The sequence below is a fragment of the Buteo buteo genome, chromosome 1 (assembly GCF_964188355.1).
Source record: "Buteo buteo chromosome 1, bButBut1.hap1.1, whole genome shotgun sequence".
NCBI lineage: Eukaryota > Metazoa > Chordata > Aves > Accipitriformes > Accipitridae > Buteo > Buteo buteo.
Window position 1 is genome coordinate 6,792,028 of NC_134171.1, and position 25,008 is coordinate 6,817,035.

General features: G+C 39.4%; 1 protein-coding gene across 1 annotated transcript in view; it reads left to right on the forward strand.

Annotated features, from left to right (window-relative positions):
* Positions 1-84: 84 nt before the first annotated feature.
* The window catches only part of POLR1A (RNA polymerase I subunit A), a 35,792-nt gene continuing 10,868 nt past the window's right edge, over positions 85-25,008 (forward strand). Inside the window, exons 1-26 of the mRNA XM_075052886.1 lie at positions 85-242; positions 1,418-1,622; positions 3,411-3,560; positions 3,649-3,756; positions 4,738-4,823; positions 4,932-5,041; positions 7,050-7,136; positions 7,820-7,922; positions 8,393-8,555; positions 9,746-9,919; positions 10,129-10,251; positions 11,082-11,309; positions 12,805-13,059; positions 13,445-13,636; positions 14,420-14,563; positions 15,005-15,188; positions 17,180-17,262; positions 17,382-17,540; positions 17,875-17,973; positions 18,744-18,896; positions 19,091-19,173; positions 19,919-20,084; positions 20,611-20,832; positions 22,356-22,570; positions 23,209-23,376; positions 24,323-24,458. Of these exons, the coding sequence (XP_074908987.1) occupies positions 166-242; positions 1,418-1,622; positions 3,411-3,560; positions 3,649-3,756; positions 4,738-4,823; positions 4,932-5,041; positions 7,050-7,136; positions 7,820-7,922; positions 8,393-8,555; positions 9,746-9,919; positions 10,129-10,251; positions 11,082-11,309; positions 12,805-13,059; positions 13,445-13,636; positions 14,420-14,563; positions 15,005-15,188; positions 17,180-17,262; positions 17,382-17,540; positions 17,875-17,973; positions 18,744-18,896; positions 19,091-19,173; positions 19,919-20,084; positions 20,611-20,832; positions 22,356-22,570; positions 23,209-23,376; positions 24,323-24,458 (3,873 nt within the window). The 5' untranslated portion in view covers positions 85-165. The remainder of the gene's footprint in view (positions 243-1,417; positions 1,623-3,410; positions 3,561-3,648; positions 3,757-4,737; positions 4,824-4,931; positions 5,042-7,049; positions 7,137-7,819; positions 7,923-8,392; positions 8,556-9,745; positions 9,920-10,128; positions 10,252-11,081; positions 11,310-12,804; positions 13,060-13,444; positions 13,637-14,419; positions 14,564-15,004; positions 15,189-17,179; positions 17,263-17,381; positions 17,541-17,874; positions 17,974-18,743; positions 18,897-19,090; positions 19,174-19,918; positions 20,085-20,610; positions 20,833-22,355; positions 22,571-23,208; positions 23,377-24,322; positions 24,459-25,008) is intronic.

Consider the following 25,008-nt stretch of genomic DNA (forward strand, 5'->3'; position numbering starts at 1 on the left):
GGGTAGGGGGGGCCTGCCCCTCCGCGGCAGTGGTACCGCCCGGCCCCGCCTGCCCCCCCCCCCCCCCCCCCCGCCGCCGGGACCGCGTGGTGCTTCCCGCGGCGCAGCAGCTTCGGCTGCAGAGAGTGGTCGAAGTGTCGGTCGGGGCAGACTCGCTTGCTCACCATGAGGCCGCCGAAGGTGGTGCCGTGGCGGCGGCTGGTTGGGGTCTCCTTCGGGATGTACACGGCCGAGGAGATCAGGTGAGGATGCATGGCAGGCGGTAGGCTCGCCTCCCTTCGGGCTGCTGTTGAGGACTACAACTCCCGGCGTGCCTTGCGCCAGAACGCCGGCAGGCCTCGGCGGGCTGTAGGCGCGCCGCCTGCTGGGAAATGTAGTCCGGCTGCGCCGTGGCCCTCACCAGCCGCTGGGATGGCGGCAACTGAGTGCCCTCTGGTCGTTGAGCGTTGGGGGGCTGCTGGACTCTCTGTGGGGCTCTCAGACCCATTGCGTGGCCTGGGGCCGCTGGAGGTCTTGGAGGAGATTGGGGAAGGGCTGTGGGAGCGGGGGGTGATTCCTTGTGTGCGACTGAGGGAGCCTGGGGGAAAGGGTCTGTGAGGAGGCGGGGGGCGGCCCCGGTCCTCTCAGGAGAGCCCCTCGCTGGCAATGGAGTCGGGGGGAGCACGGCCATGTGCTGCCAGGGGCAGGGGCACAAGGTGCGGCATAAACTCACGTTGTGAGGGCGAAGGTTGTGCCTCTCTTGAGGGGCCTCCCCTGAGGGGGGTGTGTTGGCTTCCCCCCACCCCCTGCACCTCAGCGCCAGCAGAGCCTGTCAGAGCCTGGAGAAGCCCTGTGCTGGCAAGGTTGGGCATGTTCCTTGGTGGGCAGAATCCTGGAAACGCGGCCTGGGATCTGATCCTCCGTGTGCGGCACAGAAGAGACTTTTCTTCTTTCGATGTGGGGAAAACATTCAGATATTTTACCACCAGTGTATCTTTGTTGCAGAGGGTTTTGTGTGGCTTTTTTTCCAGCAGGTAGAACTTCTCCTGGAGTTCTAGAGAGCTGTCAGCATTTCTTTAGCGTTGGTGTGATGTTAGCACTGTGTGTAGTCAAGGACGTGCAGCTGTCGTTGTCTAGGTGTTTGTGTTGGTTTTATATCTCTCCCACTGCTTGAGAGGACACACAGACAAAAGTACTTGACTCCTTAATAAATGGCTAAAGATGTAAATATTTGCTGTGACATGAATGATTGCACGCAGACAATGAAATCAATGATACAGAAATTCCCATTGCATGCACAAAGTACCTTCAAAAAGATGTTTTAATCAATAAAAAACAATCGTACGGATACTAAATGTCAGTGCTAGTTGTACCATTCAAGTACATATCATGTGGCTGTTTGCTGCCACTGATTTTTGTTCTTTTCTTTCAACTTCAGGAAACTGAGTGTAAAACCCATAACAAATCCTCAGTATTTGGATAATACAGGGAATCCAGCCATTAATGGACTGTACGACTTGGCTTTGGGACCTCCAGACTCCAAAGAAGTGTGTGCAACTTGCATACAGAACTTCAGCAACTGCCCTGGTCATTTTGGCCATATAGAACTGCCTCTGACTGTCTACAACCCTCTGTTTTTTGATGTATGTATGCTTAATTATTGTCTTGCTGGTGAAATGGGTGATGGTGCTCAAGCTGTCACACAGTTTGTAGCCTTTGAAAATAGGAAAGGTGCCGACATCTGTTTTCTCTCTAAGTTTAAGTGGAATAACAGCAAGAGTAGTAGAAAAAGTTTGTTGTGTCATGATTTTTCAATACAGATAGACCCCGACTTCTACAGAATACACATTTTGTTGTAACTAATACTTTACTCAATATTGACAAAGAAGAGAGGGGGAATGTTGATCACCGAATTATATAACTGACTGTAGGGTCTCATGCCTTAATTAAATGGATGGCACAGTAAAAATTATTAGTTATTTCCTTTAAACAACTAGTATAAACTTACATGAACAGCTACCTACTTTTGCCCAAGGATCTCCAAGTGCTTCCTGGAGTTTCAGGCCTTGGTTTTGCTCCGAAAAGCTCTGTTGTCCATTCTGCCTAGTAGGCCCTCTTATTCCAGAATAATTTATTCTAGAAACCTGGATCAATGTGGATAGAACCCAACAACCTATCTAGTAAGATGCTGAGTGACATCACATATGTGCCCAATATATGGAAGAATATAGTGTTGCAAGTTTGGTGGCAGCAGAGCATTGAAAAATGCTAAGCTGTATAGAAATCCATCAGTCTTTTTAATTAAAAAAAAACACAAGCCTGTCGAGAAGATTGCTTGCCTCTGGAAGTCAGACACATGTGCTTCTCATAGCTTTACAACTGTTGCATTTATGTGATATGTAGGATACCTAATGTAGAGCAGAGCTTTGACTTGGTGTGCATCTGTCAGGGCAGGTGTTACAAGCTTGTTTTGAAAGCTGCTGGTGATGGTAAAACTGCACATTTCTCCAAAGTGCTTCACGTGGGTGTTTTTTCAAAGGGTCATCTTTTAAATATAAAAGGATTCCTGGCTGTAAGGGTAGGATTTGCCTTATTTTGGTCTTCTGAAAGTTAGATGCGTAATCTGATTGTACTTTTTAGCTCGTTCTGGAGTCTGAGGAGTTGGACTATTTGCAGAGGAAGATTCATCTAGCCTATAACAGGAGCCTGAGCTGGGATGAATTTCCCTCCTGAGGTGCCGATCTCCCCATTTACTGTAGCTGGCTCCTGCATAGGCTATTAATTGAGACTAAAAACCTCACTTCCAGATGACTGAAGTTAGATGAGGTCCGTCCCACTTCTAGTCTTGTCCTAGCTTTGAAGTAAAATACTTGTATTTGACCAAGGAATACAATCATGCAGCAGTAATTCCTAGCCTTCAGACCACTCGTGCTGTGTGCAGATAGAGCAAATTGTGTGCAGAGATACACTGAATAATAAAAACCACTGATATTTTCCCAAAGTTTGAGAAGAATGTGGTTGGATGAAGAATCTTGAGGGACACTGATCGTACTTGTGACCAGAACTTTTCATTTTACTAGTGTGGAGTTTTGGGTACCATATTGTCCTTCATGGGACAAGCTGTTAGAAGCTGTAATCACAGTGGTACGTAAGAGCAGCCTTGGTCCCAGAGTTGCTGTAGATATGACAAGCGTTTGCTATATCTGTTATGTAGACAGCCTGCAGATAGTTTGTCTACAGATCATGCTCTGCATATGAGTTTGTGTGGTTGAAAGAAATTTTTTCAGTCCTATTCTTTATGATTAAATTTAATGATTAGTCTAATTTCCCAGTTATAGTAGCACTTTTAAGTTCAAACAAATCTATCTACTTGCTTACTGTGCAAGCTAGTAAATCTACCAGGATAACTTTTCTTTGCCTTTTTTTTCCAGAAATTATACCTTCTAATTCGGGGTTCTTGTTTAAATTGTCACACGCTGACATGTGCTCGAGCTGTGGTTCACTTACTGCTAAGTCAGCTGAAGGTTCTGGAGAAAGGGTTGCTACATGCCGTCCATGATCTTGAAGTCATTCTAAACAGGGCAAGTACTGTGTATTTCTCCAGTCCTTTTTGAGTTGATAGTCCTGCAACTATAGAGCTGTGCCAATTTCTTTTATTCTGTCTCTTAGTTTTTAGAGCAATGTGCAGATGCAACAGGCTCAGAAATTGAAGAAGAGTTAAATCACCATGTTCAGGAAATATTAGGAAGTTATCAAGTAAGAGATCAGTGTTCAAATGTAAGTACAATCAGTGCTTCTCCTGGGATCTCAGGTTTTGTCCTCTTAAAATAGCAATGTGCAGAAGAAAGACTGTCTTTGACTATGTAGACTCTAGATTTTGTTCTGGAGTTCTGAACTCTTTTATATTTAGAGGGCTTTCTGGGTGAAATGTCTGAAATTAAGCTTAAAAAGATTTTTATTTCCTATCAGTATAACTATTAGGTTTCTGGAAAATACACTTTGTGTAGGGGAACGTTTTGATGGTGTAAATGTCATATAAAAATAATCTGATACTGCTGTCAGTACATTACCTACAGATGTTGATACTTTTCTGTATGATGCTCCAGCTGTTTTGAGCTGCAGAACATTTTCGAGAACTCGTGCATACAGCAAATTTGCAGATTTACTTACAGTGAAATTTTTAGAGAGTTATGTAATTGAATTCTTATTTCCATTTAAATGCAGTTTAATGTACTTTGTTAGCTAAAGGAAAATATTAGTGAAGAAGATATTTAAAGGTCTAACATCTTAGAGCAGATTTGTTTATAAGCCAAGTTTAATTCCTTAATCACTTGTTTCAAAACTAACCTTGAGCACTTTGTAAATCATACATTCATGAGCAGTCAAAAAAAGGTGATTTTTATCAGTCTTCTACCTTCTTAAATCATCATTAGAGAAAAGCTTTAAAATTCAGTACTGACTTGAAAAATGAAGACTATTTATGAAATAAATTTAAAAAGGAGGGTGGTGAGCATTGAGGGGGTGTATGTTTCCAGCAAATACGGGAGAATGATGGCAGAACACTAGGGATCAAGGCATGAATTAAATCAATAGGAGGATGTGTGTGCATTGATACTAATAATGTTTGTGTTGATGGTTAAAGTTAATTGTATAGTGTTTAATGAATTCTTCATGTCAAATGTTTTTAATTTATTTTTATGATTTTCATTATATTTAAGTATCTTTTTTTTTTTTTTTTTTTTATTCTTTCTTTATCAGGTCAAAAATGTATGTGAGTGTAGAAATAAACTGATTACACAGTTCTGGAAAGCACATATGAGTTCAAAGAAATGCCCAAACTGCAAGTAAGTTTAACTACATGAGGAAGTAAATAGCTGGTGTAAAGTTAAATTTTGTGAGCATTTGTATTAACTTTTATCTGCCTTTCCCGGTTTTCTTTTTTTTCCTTTAAGATCTCGGAGATCACTGGTGCGAAAGGAGCATAACAGCAAGCTGACAGTAACCTATCCTTCTACAGTGCACCATAAATCAGGAGAGGAAGGCGTTCTGGATGAGCCAGCAGGTAAAATTTTTGTCTTCTACTCAAATACGTTTGCACTTATTTTCTTTTATTTAAGGTGCACAGATTCCTAGCAGTGACTATGCACTTGTGACTCATTTATAAAATTTAAATAAAACAGTAAGCTCAGCAGTAAGGGAGTACCCAACTCCATTAAATTTCTCTATTTGCAAGCCCTCTGTGCTTTTGCAGCTTTGCGTGCCTGTATGTCAGGAAAAGAAGTACAAAAGCACAATCTATGTCAACTCTAATGTGGTTTGGGGAGTTTCATTTTTGGCAGGTAGATGATTTTCTGCTAGATTTTTAAAATAGAGAGACTAGATAAAAAGTCAGCTAGGGGGAAAATGACCAACCTTACTTCAGAAGGAAAATCAGGTAATCCTAAGTCTTATGGAAGAATTTCCTCTTAAAGAGGAAAGGACAGGAAAGAAAGTAGGTGACACTTTCCAGTCTTAATTAACCCAGTGTTTGGATCACTTTAAACTTACTTTTTGCTCTTGTGGTATCCTTGATCCTTTACACAACCAGGTAGAATCAAAACGGATTTGTGGGTTATTTAACCCTTAGAAAAGATTTATATAGAGAGCTTTTTCCATTTGCTGGTCAGTGGTTTAAATACTAGATTAAATCTCTGGAGTTGTGACTGAAGAAGCACAACATCAGTGATGCGTTTTAAAGCAGAAAGGTCAGATCTCTGCTTTAACATCCTATCCATAACACATTCAACAAAGGCAGGAAAGTTTGCATATCCCAGCATTACTACTTTTGAGTGACACCTGTGATTTCACTCCATTAAATTGTAGGGTACTACTTTGGGTTTTTTATTTGAGCCACTTTAGGACTGTTCAAAGTCTGGGAATGTGTTTTGTTGTGCTAGTGAAGAAAATAGTTGATCTGGAAGGTCTAATGAGTTGCCAGATTTAGAATACCTTGCCTTCCCACAAAAAGCTTCAAAACTAGCCATATTCTCGCAGTCTCTGTTAACATTCACAGCTAAAGTAGGAGTAAGAAATACATTCCTCCTCTCAGTGTTCAAAGACCAAGGCTGTAACACCGCTTGATGACTTTCATTACAGTGAAGTATTACACCTTCTGAAATGGGATGGGCTATACAGTTATGTACATTCTGCCTAGCTTGTCACAGTTGCTCATTGTATTGAATCCTGGAGGGAGTACTTTTAACCTTGGCATTGATGCATTCGTGTTGAAGGGATGGAAGGGGTTTTTATGTGAAGGAAGGGGGAATTGAAGTTTCAGTGTGGAAAAATCTGGATTTCTGGACCTTAGCCAAAAGAAGAGTAGGAAACTTTACCTGAGGTCTTGGGAGAATTGCTTTTCATCAAGTCATGTACTCTGGCTTCCCTGGGACACAAGGGGCTGACCTGCAAGAGAGGTGGGAATTGAGACCTAAAATCTCTGGGGGTTTGTTTGTTTTAAAAAATGATCTTTCTGCTTTTCAGTAGCAAAACCACGTGTTTTCCTTCCCTGCTGAAATACAGCTAGCCCAGACTCTAACGTATGATATAGATGGATTGCTGACTGTTGCTATTGTCTCATCCAGTTGTGTATTTCATGGGAACTTTGATCTCAGTCGTAATACTTGAATCCCACTTCTGTGTTCTCCAGCTGCAGGTTGACTCTTGATTTGTGTTTTGGTCAGTGGATGAGATCATTTGAAGAAGGGGTCCAGCTCACCATTAATCAAATAAAGCATACACTTTATGTTAAAGTTGAGTTTTGTTTCAATTACTTATATTGATATCCATTAATCACCAAAATGGCTTATTTTTTCATACTGGGAAGGCTCTTTCTTTAGTTAATTTCATATTCCCAAAGCAAACATTTCAATGATAATTCTAATGTAGATGTTAGCCAGTATTTCCATTCCTCCTCTGAGCTGGAAGAACTTACCATTGTAAGCAAAAAACCCAACTTTCAACATAGTATCTTGTGGTTTTTTTTTTTTAAATAATTTTTTAATTATTATTGGTTTTATTTATTTATTTTCCAGCGATTGATGAAAGCCAGTTAGGGAAGAGAGGATACCTGACACCGATGACTGCCAAGGAATACATCCTGGCTCTGTGGAAGAATGAAGGTACTGGTTGTTAAGAGCAGCATTACTTTGTTTTCTGTATCACTTAGGGGACAGAGGTTGCAACTGTTCCTGTATGAACTCCTTGCCAAATCATTGCCTTTTGCCTTAAGGGCTTCTGGCTGTAAGATAGATTTTTTGACAGGAGGACTGGTAGCTAGTGAATGCAGAGAGCTGGATTCAATGAATAGTTTGATCAACTATTCTCAAATTGTGGCTCCCCACAAATCACGATTGTTGTTTACAGAGAATTTGATGTTTGTATGGTGCCGCACCTAATATTCCCCACAGTTACATTGGTTAAAGACTGAGAATGTATTAAGTGATCTCTTCTTTTGAGTTCCCTGTACTCTGAATCCGTCTGCAGTTGCCAGGAAAAACCGAAGCAGTTTCATGTATCAGTCACAGCTAGTAGCTGGAAACTGTTTCTTCCTGCTGTTTTGCTTTTTTCTTTTGCTATACTCTATATTTCTGTTCAGAGTTGTTTCTAAAAAATCATGTATATGACCAAAAAGAACAATGGCAATTCTTTCTAAAGTATGCCTAAATGTTTTTATTTTAAACAAGCTCGCTAGTGTTTAACTTAGCAGATTCTTTCGAATTGATTGCCCAAATGCATCTGGGGGTTTGGATACCCAAACAATAGCAGTGATAATGAGTTTATCTTTTCTATTGTATATTTTTAGGTTTCTTTTTGCGTTATCTCTTCCCTGGGATGGATCCCCATGAGAGTTCGGGATTCAGTCCAGACATGTTTTTTTTAGATCTACTTGTGGTTCCACCTTCAAGGTAAAATTTCCCAAAAAAAACTTTTGTAGAAGTCATGGGGTTTAGCACATACTTTTTGCAGGAGTTGGAGATGCAAACACCTATAGTACAGACACTGGTCTGCTGAAGTGTCAGCGGAGTGTTAAAAAAATAATAATAATAAAAATCACAGCAGTAACTGATAAGTTTTATTGTAACTTCAAATAAGTCTGTTAAAGGACTAAAATACTAATTATTTAAAAACATATTTTAGTATTAGTATTTTAAATTATTATAGAATATTATAATCATATAGTACTGGTAGAATTTTTTGTTAAGGAATCATTCCTCTTTTATGACTGTCCCAGTATAATATATGAATTTTTAAATGCTTACAGTTAGTTTATAGGGATTATTTTTCATAATTTGAGGACTTACCTTAGAATGTTTGAAGTTTATCATGCTACTTTTCAGTGGCTTTAATATTCTAAAGTAATTTTTATCTGTTCTAGGTATCGTCCCATAAATCGTGTTGGAGACCGACTGTTTACAAATGGTCAGACTGTGAACTTGCAGGCTGTCATGAAAGATGCCAAAATGATACGGAAGCTCTTGGTTCTCATGGCAAAAGAACAATGTCAGCCAATAAAAATCACAGAAGAAGAAACACAAACAGTAAGAATTGCTCATTACTTTATTCTTTGCTTTTTGGATATGTGAGTTGAACTCAAGTGGGCTCCTGTTTAAACTGTTCCAATAACAGTTTTTGCTTGGGCAAAATGGAGTATGTGCCATTGGAGATGTTCTCCATAGCTTTTTTTTTTTTTTCCTCTCATGCCTCTTTCTGCTCACCCACCTGGTGCAAAGGGAAAAACATTTCATGCAGACTCCTTTAGTCATGGTTTTTGTATTAGATTACTGTATATGAGACGTAATAGGCTCCTGTTACTGGAGGAAGCACAAACAGTTCACAATAAAACTTTTCCAGCATCTCATTGAATGAAAAATGATGGAGGGAAAAAAGCCACTTTATCTTCTAAACCTAGTAGAGTCAATTGTGATCATGGTTATTTTTGACCATTGATGTCTAAATAGAACCAAAAAATTCACAAATAACATTAATTAGTAACAAAGCTTGTTTGCTACCGACCAGTTCACATGGTCATATAGTGGTAAATAATAATGCATGTCACCATGTCTCTCTTCATATTTGTTCATGAATTGTATTATTGAGGGTTCTTTGATACTGGACTTAGTTTCGGCTGAACTTGATTTACATCTTAAGTGTAAAACATTTTGAAAGTATTTTTAGTTACTCAGAATTTAGCCACTAGGTGGAGATATGTTCTTAAAACATTTGACAGAAGGTTAATGCATTTCAGATGTGACTGCTATACCGACTTTTAGACTGTGAGAATAAAGTGATGTAGGTGATAAAAGCTCTTGGATTTACATTATTTTTATCTAAGAATAGGACTTTCTGATAGCACAGTGATTTGTAGCACAGACTGACTAATCAGTAACATCTAATTTGGAAAGAGGACTGTCACTTACCAGGAGATGATTGATTAGCAATCATCTTTTAAAATCCCACTGGTATATGTAGCTGTGGTGTTTGGAGATCTCCTGTCCAAGTCAGTTTCTAAAGCTTGACAGCAGACTTGTCTGAGACACTTGGTTGTAATAATTCAAAAGTTAACTTTACATTGTTAATGATTTTTTTTTTTTCCCCCTAAAAAAAAGTGCCTTCAATGAGGTGCAAAATAGTGGCCAGTGTTTCATTTGCTATTTAATACTATAATTTCAGTCTAGTAAATAAAAGGCATTTTTTGTTAAGTCCACGTTTCTAATTTCTGTTTCTGTAGGAGACAGGAGAGAATAATGAACCTCTGGACCATTCTGTCCTGACAATGATTCCAGGACAGACCCTTGCAGATAAGCTATACAACGCTTGGATTCGTCTTCAGAGCCACGTTAACATTGTATTTGATAGTGACATGGACAAACTAATGACAGAAAAATACCCTGGTATTCGTCAGGTGGGTAGCAGGCAGAATCTTAGATACTCTAGACTTTGTGTGTCACAGACAGGTAAAACAAGAGAAGTTGATGGAATAAGAAAAAAGTGAAATATTTGTGATTAGTATGTAGGCATTTTCATGATACTCATCACTGTAATACCTAGTGAATGTGTCTGATGTTGCATGCTTCCACATTTTAATCATTAACTTAACTTCTGTTTTCAAAGCTATTAGAAAAAAAGGAAGGACTGTTCCGCAAGCACATGATGGGAAAGCGTGTGGATTTTGCTGCTCGATCAGTTATTTGCCCTGATATGTACATTGGTACCAATGAGATTGGCATCCCTATGGTAAGAATAAAGAAAGGAGTGTTTCTTTTTGGTGCAGCTGGGGACTGAACTACACTGTAACACTTTCAGCTACATAGCAAGTAGTTTAAAATGTAGGGATTTTCTGACTCATCTGGACTCTTTCCTCCCCAGTGTGTCATAGCTGTATGTTACTACTGTGTGTTAATAAAGAAGGAGCACTGAAGAGCAAGAAATTCTTACCTTTATACTGAACACCACATCTGGGAAAGAGGATTAAAAAAAAAGAAAAAGCTGTACTTGCTTTCTGGGATTATGAATTGGAGCAAATTTTCTAAGTAGATCCTGTTTCTCTTGTGGTCTTTGTACAGTGTATCTTGTACAGCTATGGCAGCCTTTAAGAAAAGGCCATAATAACTTCACCAACTTCATTCATCCCTAATGATTTTTAACCACACAGAGATGACACCAGGCCTGAATTTGAGCTTTTCATTATATCATCTTTTCTGCTTGCCAGTCTGCAAATAGTGGACCTGGCAATAATGCACTTTTTCTCTGTATTTGTTGGTTTGTTTGCAGAATCTAAAGTCATGCTTTCTTTTTTTGATAGCTGATTGAGTTTTCCTTTTCTACTGCAGTAGAAAATCGTAAAAAGGATATCGTTCCTATTCTTATGGTAGAGGATTTTGAAACAGAAATGTATTTATTTGGCATGACAGTAGATGGAGGAGGACATGCAACCAAGAGCTTTAAGTGATTTATGTTTACATTGTATGGGTTAATATTTGACACTGTTTTCTCAGTGACTTAGTACTGTTTTAAGCCAACGTTGAACAACTTGTTATTTCTTGACTCTTCTCCCTCCTGTCTAGGTATTTGCTACTAAACTGACTTATCCTCAGCCAGTCACTCCCTGGAATGTCAAAGAGCTGAGGCAGGCTGTCATAAATGGCCCAAAGGTTCACCCTGGGGCTTCCATGGTCATTAATGAGGATGGATCTCGTACAGTGTTGAGTGCGAGCAGCTTGACCCAGAGGGAAGCCATAGCTAAGCAACTCCTCACTCCTTCTTCAGGCGCGCCCCAGTCAGGACTGAAGATTGTGAGTACAACAAAGGGCTTGTCAGAGCCCTCCTACCTTGTGGTGTTTTTTTTTTAAATACTACTACTACTACTACTACTACTACTACTACTACTGTCCTTGCTAGTCATTCCACTCACAAAGACTCCCAGGGCAGGGTTATCTTGTCTTTTAGTAGGTGGCTAAGAAAAAGTTGGAGGGTGTGTGGGAAGAAGAGCTTGATAATTTTTCAAATTCTAAAAACCATTTTTCCATCCTGAATTTTACTCTTCTATTAATATGCAGTGTATGGCATTCATCGTGCCAAGATGCGGAATAGTCTTTCTTTTGCAACTGGCTATTCTTGGGAAGTCTTAGAAGTATGGAAGATAAAATATTGCTTTCATTTTATGCTTTTATGTCCCCCCGTCTCCCCATCCTTCTCAGCAAATTCTATCTTATTTCCTCTCCTTTTGAAATATTAAATAGGTTCTGTATTTGGAGCATTTTTTTGGTGGTGGTTCTGAAGACCGAAATTCAGTATACTTGTGGAATAGGTACAACACAAACAGTTGATGTGATGTGTCTTCCAAGAGTAGGGTGCCTGTGAATATGTACGAAGTAGAGTCCTCTGTTCTATGTCAGCCATGCTGGTAGTGGCACTGACCAGAGGAGGAGTGGTCTGTGTTTTAGTGCTGAACCTACTTAATAACTGTTACCTCCATCCCTTGCAAGAGTTGAGAGCTTATTATTTAGCTGTTAGGGCAAAAGTTTTGGTGATGAATAGTCTCTTCACAATGTCTGTTAAGTATACCTCTGTCTCTAATAGAGGCATGGTAGAGATTTAATATTTAAGACTGAGTATTTCTGTGACGTCACTTCTCAGAACCTGTCACAGAGATAAACATAACAGTATTTAGACTGTGCAAACAGCTTATCGTACTACTGTTGATAATCACTTGAATGGATTTATGGGTGTTACTGATAGAGAAATTAAAATGAGACTGTTTTGCAAGACTGTTCTAGATAAGAATATACTGTGCTGTACTCAAACCTTGAAATTATAACCCTGAGATCCCTGGCCTCTGCTTCAGCTACTAGGTCATGTTATTACCTTATTCTAGGATGTCTGGTGCTGGGTGTATGGTGATAGGTATTATCAATTCAGCCCAGTGGGCTTTAGATAAATAGTTTATTTTCTCATTTACAAATGGCACAGTTTTCTTTCCTTTTCAGTCTGTGATCCCTGTATTGCCAAGGGAGAGGAGAGATTGGTAGAGCGTGGCTTGCATGCTGTGAACTTGGGTTGATCACTGTGGTTTGTGGGAGTTAATGGAGGATATGCAGCCTTAGAGTGTGGTTTGGTGGAGAGCAGAGGGCATTCAGGGGCAAACAGTCTTGACTTTCTTACAGAGTTTTGTGCAGAACATTAATACTAGAAAGAAAATGTTTTGGATGTGTGTGTATTTTAAGATGCAGTCTTTTCAGAGGCTTGCATGGAAATGCCTTATAGGCAGCAACCGAAATTCTCTTGCAGGTATGTCGACATATTAAAAATGGAGATGTCCTTTTACTGAACCGCCAGCCCACTCTTCATAGACCCTCCATCCAAGCTCACCGGGCCCGAATACTGCCTGGAGAAAAAGTGCTGAGGCTTCACTATGCCAACTGCAAGGCTTACAATGCTGATTTTGATGGTGATGAAATGAATGCCCATTTTCCACAGAGTGAGCTGGGCAGAGCAGAAGCCTACACCTTAGCCTTTACCGATGAACAGTATCTGGTTCCAAAGGTAAGTAAAACTGTCAGATAAATTTATTCCTATGCAAAACCACTTTAATTTTTTTGTGTGTTTGTTTGATTTGGTTTGTCTGATGAGAATGAGTTGTTTGGTTTTTTTTTTTAATTTAGTTTTGAAATTTATTCCTGGTTTCTATTCTGTCTCTACTTGTGGTTCTCTTCATCTAAAGAAGGCCCAGCACATCCAAACAGTCTTGTTCCTTTTAATGTCAATGTCCAGAAGAGGTTTAGCAGAGGGCTGTGCCGATGAGTTCTTTACAAATTACTTTAGTTCTTCTGTACAGCTTGAATAATTTTGGCAGCTGCTAGCACATGACTAATTATCCACACCCCTGCCCCCCCCCCCTTTTTTTGTTTTGTTGTTGTTATCTCTTTAGGATGGGAAGCCACTTCCTGGCTTGATCCAGGATCACATGATTTCTGGAGTCAGCATGACAATCCGGGGCTGTTTTTTCACCAGAGAGCAATATATGGAGCTTGTTTACCGAGGACTAACAGACAGAAAAGGAAGAATTAAAGTCTTTCCTCCTGCCATTATGAAACCACAACAGTTATGGACGGGAAAGCAGGTAGTTTATTGGGTTAAAGAATGCTGGTGGTTTGACAGTAAGCAGAATGCTAATGTTAAAACCAGTGCTGCTGAGGGTTGCTGAAAAGCCAGATCCCATCATCTAATCAACACCACATAGATGTTGGTGTGTGTTTATTGAGCTATGAGTCGTCTTTCATTTAAAATGACAGTATTAGAATAGTACTTCTACTTGCTGCTCTGAACAGTGTTGCAGATAGAATTATAATGCTGCAGTTTACAGGCATGGGAGCAGAGAAGGAATTTGTTGATCATAGTAAACTAGGTTATGCCACTCAGTGCTTTTAAATCTCTGAACTTAAAGGTTGTACGTAAATATTTGACTTTTTGGTTGAGACCATCATTAGGTTGATGTAATACCTGGGAAGCCCAAGTGAGTGCTCCATTTTCTACTATTTAAGAGAGTTTAACATTCAATCCAAGTATTATGTCTCATAGCAGAGTAGGGGAAATTCTCTGCCAGTTTTTCCTATAAAACCCAACAGACAACTTTTTTTTTTTTTATATATAGATACATGATTATTGGAAAAATCTTTGGTGCCATATGTTTCTGAATAATTATGTGTCTTAGGTCATTGATCTTTCAAAGGCTAGAGGATATTCCTGTCTTGTAAACTTCAGATTTCTGAGCTTTTAAAGGTTTGCTGTCAGTGGAAAAAAATACGTATAGTATGTTGCTGTTCTACTTCATGCTAAATTCTTCACCTTGAGAAGGGAATATGGGAAATAAATAGTTCCTGCCACTCTTCCTGCTTCTTTATAGGTTGTTTCTACATTGTTAATAAACATCATTCCAGAAAACCACATCCCACTGAATTTGACTGGGAAAGCTAAGATTGGTGGAAGAGCCTGGGTAAAGGGACCTGCAAACAGATGTCTAAATCTTGATTCAATGTGTGAGTCTCAGGTATGCTGGGGCAGCAACTCTGGAGGCTGGGCTGGGATGTATTGTAATAAAATTGTGTATACAGTAGAGGAATGGGAAGGGGAAGCAGGCAGATGACAAGGTTAAAAACAGATACTCAGTTACCGCAAGATTAGAGGATAGCCCTGGGGGTTAGGAAGAACTCTGTACTGACCCTGACTGATACAGATTCCATCAGTTTTTGTTAGACCATGTGTCTTCATTGTTTAACTTTATAGGTGGAAAAATACAGATGGTGTTAGAAGTTCTATTTCTGCTATAAATTCTGGAAGTATAGATAACCTGACCATATTTAACTCTTCACCAATATGTGGGCTTTTTAAACTTAAACCTGTTTTCATGTAGATTACACAGAAAAATCTGTAGAGATCATAAGATCATCAAAATTTCTGTGTTCATGAATAGTTGTGTTTTATTTTTCAGGTTATTATGAGAAATGGGGAATTAATGTGTGGAGTCTTGGACAAAGCTCACTTTGGCAGCTCTGCCTATGGCCTGGTCCACTGTTGCTATGAAATCTATGGGGGTGAAACCAGTGGGAAAGTGCTAACATGTCTAGGACGCCTCTTTACTGCTTATCTGCAGCTGTACAGGGGATTTACAATGGGTGAGTAACGCAAGGACTAATTCACCAGTGCTGTAGTGCAGCACCTCCTAAGATACAGAACAGACATTGTTAGGCATAATACGTGCTAAGAGTTCTGTAAATAAAATTTTGCAAAACTGTCCTTGAGTGGGATAGCTGTTTGCCAGCCTATTTTTGGTCTTTTTTGTTCTGGTTGATGCATAGCTGGCCTTCTAACCATAAAGAGAAAGTATAATCTTGAGTATGTCCATCAAGTCCTCTCTTCTGTTCTGCCTAGTCAAAGTGTACACAGTCTAAATGTCTTGTGTTGAAATTTTGTTTAGATCAAAAGATCCTATGAGTCTTCGTTATTTTTACTTTTCTGAAGAAGAATTGTTGCATATAAACCAGAACAGTTGATAAAGCAAGGTGGAAGAACTTTGAGGGGTTATTAATACAGTCTGGCATATCTCATTCTATTGTAAATCTTTTGGTAAACGTTTGACTTTCATTACAGCTTTGCAAACTGATACAAAAAATGCACTTGGCATGCAATAAAAATTTGACCCTTACTGTACTCTTTCTTCTTGCAATAGTTGAAATATTTCAAATTACAATGTAGAGCTTTACAAGATGTTTTTGTACTAATGAAATACTTACAGTATGTAGCAGCAGGAGGGTTTAAATTGGCTTTGTCTGAAGGCAAAATGTGATCACTTAGAGTTTATGTAGGCACGGTCAACTGGTAGACAGAAGTGGTTAGGAACCAACAGACTGCTGTGAGCCAAGGAAAAGTTGAGGTGAGGAAGGCGATTAATTAACGGTAGACACAGAAAATATGTCTAGAGAGACAGGGTGCAAAAACTAGTTAGGAAAAGATAATGAGCCTGGGATCACCAGGTAGTTAAAACATAAGAAAAAGAGAAGTGAGACTGGAGCAGGAGTCTGGGATTTGGTGAAGATGAGACCATTCGGGACTGAGCAAGATGAGACTTTGGGGTGAGATGAATAAGGTTCAGGAGTAGCGGATAAAGTAGAAGAGACAAGGATGGAATGGGAAAAGGAGAGCAGGGCTGGAGAAAAAGAGTAAAAATAGAGGGACATGTGATGGGGCCATAGGCTCCTTTGCCTTCTAAATGTGTGTGCAACTCACTAGTAAAGTGTCCCACTTGTCCCCCTACAACTGCTGTATACTTAACCTGGGACAGTCTTCTGGAGGTGATCTAATGCAGCTCCCTGCTCAAAGCAAGTCCTGCCAGGTGAGCTTGCGCAGAGCAATACCCAGTCAAGTTGGGAATATCTCCAGGGATGGTGATTGTACAACCTCTTTGAGTCCCTGTGCCAGCATTTATTCATATATGTTGTCAAAATTTTTTTTCCTCTTGAGGAAAATTTTGTTTCCTTGTATCTTTGAAGGACAAACACATCTTTCAGCCTCTCTTCATCCATCACGTGCTCCACTTTTAGTGACCACTTTAGTGACTTTCACAGGACTCCTTACAAATAGCTTAAGGAGTTAGGGTTCCAACGTTTGATTTCTTCTAAACTGTTGTTCTCCTGGTCCTGTCATCACAATGGTCTGTATTTCTAGTTTACCTTTTTAAAAAAGCTAGGAAATGACAGATTCTGCAAAGTTCAGCTAATAGGAACTTTGAAGTGGATGGAAGAGAAAAAACAGTTTGATGTGGCTGGCCTATAACACATTTGTTTGTGCAGGTGCACCAATTAAGATTTTATAGACACTGTTCAAGTGAAGACTTCTTAACTTAGGGAGTTGATTTTGCACCCTTAATGCTTAGCTTAGTTGATGCTGCATTAGTTTTTTGACAGCCTATGCCTTCTCCCTCAAAAAGCCATTCAGAATTTCTTTTTCTTGTCAAACTGCAGTTAGCCTGATTTTAACAATTACTATTTCTTTAATTGTGACTTCCTTTTCCAGCTCTTTGCTCTCAAAATCCCTGACACCAAATGTGGTTCCTTCCTCAATTCTTTTTCATTTTTAGATCATTATGTGTTCTGTCTCTCTTCAACAGGGATTGAAGATATTTTGGTTAAACCTGAAGCAGACCACAAAAGACAAAAAATCATTGAAAAGTCAAGCCAGCATGGTATTGAAGTAAGTCTGTCTTGCAGAAGTTCCACCCCCAACTCCCCGCCCAATTAAAAATTTTTGAAATCCTGCCCTGTTTAATCATGCCTGCTTAGCACCTAAAACCGCCCATATTTTACTTTCAGGCTGTTAGAGCTGCTCTTAATTTGCCAGAAACAGCATCATGTGAGGAGGTCCAAGGGAAATGGCAGGATGCCCATCTCTGCAAAGACCAGAGGGATTTTAACATGGTAGATCTGAAATTCAAGGAGGAAGTAAACAATTACAACAATGAAGTTAACAAGGTTGGCATCGAGGCATCTGTGTATACTAATCTTGTTTGGAGACTTTCTTATTAAGTTAATTTAATGTCGATGAGGGTTGCATGACTTTTCCGGAGGCTGAAGCTTTCCATCTGGCCCCAGCATGAGCTTCACATACTGCCTCACCACCTCAACCTTGTCCTCCCTGAATGAGAAGATGGCTTAATATTCAAGACGCTTTTAAAATTACAAATAGGAATGCTTGTGATGACTCCTCGTTTCACTTTCTTAAAGCTTTCAACAGGAATTGCTTTGGTTTATTATTTTATTAATAATGGGTTTGTTTTGTTCCCTTTACCCCATCACAACTCTTTAGGTTTGTATGCCCCTTGGTCTCCACAGGAGCTTTCCAGAGAACAATTTGCAGTTGATGGTACAGTCAGGAGCCAAAGGGTCTGCTGTAAATACAATGCAGGTAATGATAGCTAGAATATCTGCATGTGTTGATGTGATTTGTCCTAGAATGTAAGCTATTGAGAAGCTCTTGTGTGGATATCTAGTACCAGAGCAAGATTTTTATTCTCGGCTTTGGGAATAGAGGCCTTTGGCATGAAAAAATTTTAGAAGAATGTAATAAAGACCTCAGTTGGGTGATGGAGGAGAGTCAATGTTTATTATAACCTTCTATTTTTGAATCAGTTCTTGGTACATTAGGATTTATAGAAACAGCAGACCTTCTTTTTGGAAGGAATGCAGCAGATTATACAAACAAACCTACTGTAGGAGAGAACTTTTCCTGGCCTCTGTTGGAGACTGACCCCTCTGTTTCCTTCTTCCATTACTGAATAGGAACAACTAAATCTTACTTTGATTTTGGTAGAAATGCCAAGGATGTGTTTTCATTTTGTCTTCTGGAACACAGACACCAAACAAGAATCAGTATATAAAAAGGCCTTCTAAAATTCCGTCTCTGATTAGAGAGAATGACCAAAGCTCAAGAGAGAGAAGGTGTTGTTTTAGATTTTTTTTGTTGTTGTTCTGTTTTTAGTACACTGCTGAGAGGTGGTGAGGGTAATGTAGGGACCTAAAAAATATTTACGATATTTTTATGTTGACATATAGCTAAAGAACATTTAGTGAACATTTTAATTTTTTTACTGTGTTTTTCGGGAAAAATTGTTGAACTTACGTGAGCAAAAAGTTGGATGGAAAACTGTTGTTTCCTTTTCTCCTGTCCATATTTAGATTTCTTGTTTGCTGGGCCAGATTGAGTTGGAAGGTCGAAGACCCCCACTGATGGCATCTGGCAAATCACTGCCATGTTTCCAGCCTTATGATTTTTCCCCTAGCTCAGGAGGATTTGTGACTGGCAGATTTCTCACTGGGATCAAACCTTCTGTAAGTTTAATACTGCTTGTGCTTATACTGAAGTTTATTTAAATCTTGGTATTTTAATATAGAATGTCTGCGATTATAGATAAATCGACTTTGTTCACCCTACTTTCATATGTGGCTTTTGAGAAAGAGCGCATGAATTGCCAGTCTTGGTGTACTTCTCAGCAGAACGCTGATGCTATTGTGCTTATGTTTAGGAATTCTTCTTTCACTGCATGGCTGGCAGGGAAGGTCTGGTGGACACAGCTGTCAAAACCAGCCGTTCTGGGTACCTACAAAGGTAAGAGGCTTGTTTTAGAACGTGAGCCTTTAAAAGGTCCTTTTGTTTGTTTGGGGGTTTTTTGGTTGGTTGGTTGTTTTTTTTTTTGTAGAGAGTGTAGACTGAAAGAAGTACCTGTATTGCTTAGATTAACTTCAGTGTGCTTGATTTTTAGAAAAGTGTTTACAGTTTGAGTTTTGAATGTTTGTTCTAAGGCTGACTTTCTAGAGGACTAGATCAAGTGGAACTTTATCATCTGTAACTTATCTCTGGCACACAGCAGCAGCAACTTTTCCTTTTGGAGAAATCTTTTTCCTGGTACAAGTAAAGATGTACAAATTCCAGGCAACTGTAGCTTTTCTTGGCAACATTGTGCGCCCTCATCTTTATCCCAGCAATGCTTCCACTATATAGAAGAAGATGGAACTTTTTAATTGTTTCAGAGGGTAGTGAGGGGTTCTAAAGGAGGGATGCCCCCTTGTTTCAGGCAACTGTTTGAGTGACAGCAGAAATAGAATAATTTGCTATTTCATTTTAAGTCACTGCAGTCCAAGGAAACTGAAGGGAGCAACATGCAGAAAGCTTTGCAGTATCATTATGCATTTCACCTGTGTGTTGTGTCTATGGTTTTTGGCTTCCAGAATTCCTGATCAGCCCTTAAGTGCACTTAAGATATTAATGAAAACAGTATTTTTCATGTTAGAGTTTTATCATCCTTGTTGCTTTGTAGCCTCTTAACAGTGTTTTTTTTTCTTCTCTGGAACAGGTGTATCATAAAACATTTGGAAGGACTGGTAGTTCAGTATGACCTGACAGTACGAGATAGCGATGGCAGTGTGGTGCAGTTTCTATATGGAGAAGATGGGCTTGATATCCCTAAAACTCAGTTCTTACAACCTGAGCAATTTCCTTTCATTGCAGAAAATTATGAGGTAGAACACCTAAATCTTAAGTATTTATATGGGGTGAAGGGGGAGACTGAAATGCATGATTAACATCTGGCTTATCTGTTAAGGATCCGATAACATAGTTGTTTCTCTCAGTCATTCTCAGACTAACCTACATTTTTATTTGCTATTGTATTCAAAATACAGAAGCAAATTTTAAGTCTGTGGCATGATTTAGGCAGTCTCAATTTCAACAGAGCACCAAGTGCTCTCCCTGTTCTTATCTATTCTAATTCTGCATTTGGATTCAACACAGATGACTTAACCAAACTTGACAGACTGAAGAGTAAAATTCCTTTTACCAGTATCATCACTGCTTATTAAAGAATGGCAATAGCCACATAAAGATACAATGAGTTTTGTCTCAGTTGGGTTGAAAACCAATTTTGAAAGCTGTTTTACAGCAGCTGAATATTTTGAGTGGCAGTAGATGACCTTTCCAGTTTGCTTTGTCTTTTCTGCTACAGTGAGCATAGGGAGAAGAGTAGTCATACAGGTAACTTTCTTACAGGTAATCCAGAAGACAAACCATCTGGATGAAGCTTTAGCAAGGATGGAGTCTCACCAAGCTAACCAGCAGTTCAAAGCCATCAAAAAGTGGCGAGCCAGGCACCAAAACTCTGTGCAAAGAGAAGGAGGTTTTCTGATGTTTTGCCAAAAGAAAATGGCAAGTGTAAAAGCACAGATTACGGGAGGAGAAATCAAAAATGGAAGAGATCCTGCTACTTTACAGGTAACACAGAAGCAATTGAATTGACCGAGCCCTTTAAAAAAGTTGCATAAATCAGTGATTTTTTTTTCTTTCTTCTTTTTTAAATGGCTTTTTATATCCTGAAGTGTTTCACAGTCTACTTATATAAAGTTAACCTTTTGAAGGAATCATGTTAGCTGTGTGGGTGATGAAGCTGAGGTTCATTTATTGAAGTCTGTGGCCCTGGCCCTAGGTTAGAGGCCAAAAACCCTGAGGTAAAACTGGTTTTAGAAAACAGCCCATGTTTGTCAGTGGTTTTGGGGGATTGTTTTTATTTGTTTGGTGGTGGGTTGTTTTTTTGTTATGTGGTGGTTTTTTTTAAATTTTTTTAATTTCATGTACACAAAGTAGATCTCTCTTGGATGGACATCTGCTACCTGGGTGAGAGGCTGTTAAATACAAAGATCAGAGCGCTGAACCAGCCCTGCCTAGTGTTTCAAAAAAGTACTTTTGCTTAGGCCTCTGGTATATCAGGGCACTGATCTATATGTTATGGCTTCTAATGAAGATTGTATGTATGGACACAATATGCAAACAGGTGCTGCTTCCCAGCCTTGCTTTCAGAAGGAATTTACCCTGGTAGAACGTGGACAGTTAGTGTGAAACTCCAAGTTGAAAGTGTTGAGATTATATAACTCTGTGAGCTTGTCTGCAAATGTTACGCCTAATCACTGGTTTATTTATTCAGCTATGCTGAATTTGCATTGCTGTTGGCACTCTTGATAACATTCAAAACAATTTGGCCTGTGGATTCGTTTACTGTTTGTTCGTTTTTTTCTTTCAGTAGATAGGTAGATATAGATAACGTGTTCATCTCTTTCTTGGTATATTGTAAAGCTCAGTGGACAGACTTCCGTGTCACAAGCCAATTCCTCCTTCATAAAACATCAAGGCATGTAGAAAGACAGGTTTAACTCATTTTTTGTATCGGTATATTTTTTTTTTTAAGTCAGTATTAACTTTTTCCTTTATTAAATGCAACAATTGAAGTGTTACTTGAAAGACTAGCAAACTGAAGAATACAAATAAAACCGATCAGCATGCATAAGATGCAAGCTATGTTTAAGGTCTCTGCTGGACTATTGGGCTTGAATGTTGACAGCTGAAACTCAGAGAAGCTCCTTTGTCATGCCAGTTTCAGACAGGTGAGGTGGTAGTCAGCTAGAAGTAAAGATTTAAGTATGTTGAGGGGGTTCACTGCCAAGTTAAAATCATTCCTAGAGGGCTGTATTTTGGTGATTTCTGGAGTAGTTACTATGGATAGGTAGGTCTGACTATTTCAAGCTTGTAAAGAATCTTGAAATCATTTGGGATCAAAAGTGTTAAGTATCAGAAAATGAAGAATGCCATATTTGTAGCCAAATTGTTTGCTGTGTTATGTACACCCTTAAGTTTTACACAGGTAATCTTTTCCTCTTTCACTGTTGCTGGTGGAAGCAGTGTTACTTGGTTTTGGTCTTATTGTGGACAAACTAGTCTGCTTAAAAATCTCCTCTTGTTTTCAGTTATTGAAGATGTGGTATGACCTAGACGAGAAGAAACGAAGAAAGTATATGAAGAAGACAAATAAATGTCCTGACCCAAGCCTTGGTGTTTGGCGCCCAGATACTTATTTTGCATCTGTTTCAGAAACATTTGAAAATGGAGTCGAAGATTACATCAACAAATGGGAATCTGAGAACAGACAAAGTTACATGCGCCCAGCACTTTCTTCTGATCGGTAATAACTTCTGTGTCTTTAATTCTTTGCACTGAGTCAAAACCCAAGATGCCTATTTTTGGACTGAGTTTGCTAAAGATGAAAAGTCTTTATCAACTCTTGGTTTTGTTGTGACCTTTGTAAAACAAAGTAGTGGGTTTCAGAATGGTTCCTGGAAGTCAAGTGTGCTTAGTGTGCAGTGGAGAGGCCCTGGTTGCAGACCTGAATTTTCTGTTTTGCTAAGGGCTTTGGCGAAGGCTTTATGGACTAACAGCAACATATTGCTGTTCCCCTACATATAAAATAATACTTTACAGTAATGCTTAAAAACCAAAATATGCTCTTGTCACACCTTGGAGTTAGCAAGGCAGTTAAGATGAGCAAGTGGGAGTAAATGGACTGTCTCTTGACATTCTGGGAAGTAGCAGCAGAATTAAAATATGTTTTGGCCAAGGCCCCAGTTCTGTGTTGATGGGCTGTGTTTGTCAGATCAGATTGGGTTAGACAATTTTATAGTTTCTGGAGTGTACTTATCCATAAGCTACCAGGAGAAACTGGCTGAAAGAGGTAACTGTATTGAACTGAGCAATGTTTCAATCTCTTCTGAGTTTTTTATTTTGTACTACGTTGAGCTAATCCTCATACTTCCTTGTCTTCAGGTTGAAGGATTTGTTGTATTTAAAGTGGCAGCGATCTCTTTGTGACCCAGGAGAAGCTGTGGGTCTTCTTGCAGCTCAGAGTATTGGGGAACCTTCCACACAGATGACTCTGAACACCTTCCACTTTGCTGGCAGAGGTGAAATGAATGTCACATTGGGTATTCCAAGGTGAGAAAACTTTGTTCTCAATGGATCCTTAGCAATTTTTGGCACTTACGTAATAGTGCTTAATCTCACTGGCAGGTATATGTGTAATCTTGAGGGCAAATGATCCTTCAGTTTAATTGTAAATTGTGCCTCTTCATATCTAATGTTTTACAATGTTTTCCAATTTTATGGTTGTTTTGGTTCGTTTTCCAGATACAAAATATCCGTGAAGGCCCCTTAGTCTTATCTGATGTATAGGAAATGCTTATTTGTTTCTGTATTTTTAGTCAGTACAGTATAAGCCTAAAGAAATGGTGCTTTGTGGGTTTGCCCTCTGCTGACCTCTTCTTCCCCCTACTAACTTTTAAACCTATTTTTTCCCCCCACAAAATTTCACTGCAGCTATGAAATCTGGCATGTGTAGTATCATTGTCACCTGTGTAGAGAGAGACCTGTTTTATAGCAGCCAGGTTTCCCCTGGCTCTTCTGTTTGGTGACAGTGACTTTATTAGCGCACATGTGTTTACCAGCCAGTTATCAGCTTGTTCTGAATAACATGGGTGCTGACCCTGGCCTTGTGTGTACGTATGCGATGCCTTAGATGGGAGATGGTTGTGTTACTTCAGAGAAGCAGAGGAGGGGGAGAAAATATGAAGAAGCATACTGTATGCATCTGTAGGAAACAGGCTTCATTAGTTCTGCTCTTGGAATAATTTACTTTCATCACTATTCTCTTCTCGTAACTGGGGTGATATGCTCACTGAGGCAGTAGAGCTACTGTTGTGCTGTGCCTAATGAGGAACGAGAAAAGTTAAAAGGAGTAGTGCAATGGTAACCACAGCTCTTGATGCATAGGGCTTTGGTAGAATTGGCAGTTGCTGCATGCTGCCTAATTAAATGAACTAGATACTTACTTGAATGCATAGTGCTTTTATGCTTAATTTGAAAGATCTTTTTTTATTTAAAGGTTGCGGGAAATATTGATGGTGGCCAGTGCAAAAATTAAAACACCAATGATGAGTGTTCCTGTGTTCAATACCAAGAAAGCTTTCAAGAAGGTGAAACAGCTTAAGAGACAGCTCACGAGAGTGTGCTTAGCTGAGGTGAGCCTCCTATTCAGTGTATCCTTTGAGAGTCAGCAAAACAAAATTTCCTATTTGAGCTCATCAGTTAGTCTGGCTTTGTAGCAGTTTCCATTTTTGAAGGCTTATCTGTGGGCACAAGATGAGAAGGTCCTTTCTTTTCACCTCTTGCATACTGAACCTGTAATATCTGCTAGGAAGTGGAGCACTGAAAGAAATGGCAGTTACTGTGGCTGCATGAGACTTAAGTTCAATTTAACCTGTAGAGCATTGTCACAGGCTATAAACTCTATAGAATATGAAGGAAGGGTAATAGTTGAGACATAGCAGTAGTATAACAGCAGGGAGGATTTATGTTTGCTGCCATAACCTTGTTTGGCTTTTTCTCAAGCTCATTTTTGTCAGTCTCTAGAATTGGAGGGGTTTTGTCTTCTCTTTGAGACAATCTAATCTGGCTGTGACTGGCATAGCAGAGACCTCTCTGTCCCCTACCCCTTCCTAATCCTATACAAGTGGCTGTGCTCAGTAGAAGCAAAATGTGTGGCTTCATGGAGACTCGATATATCGAACT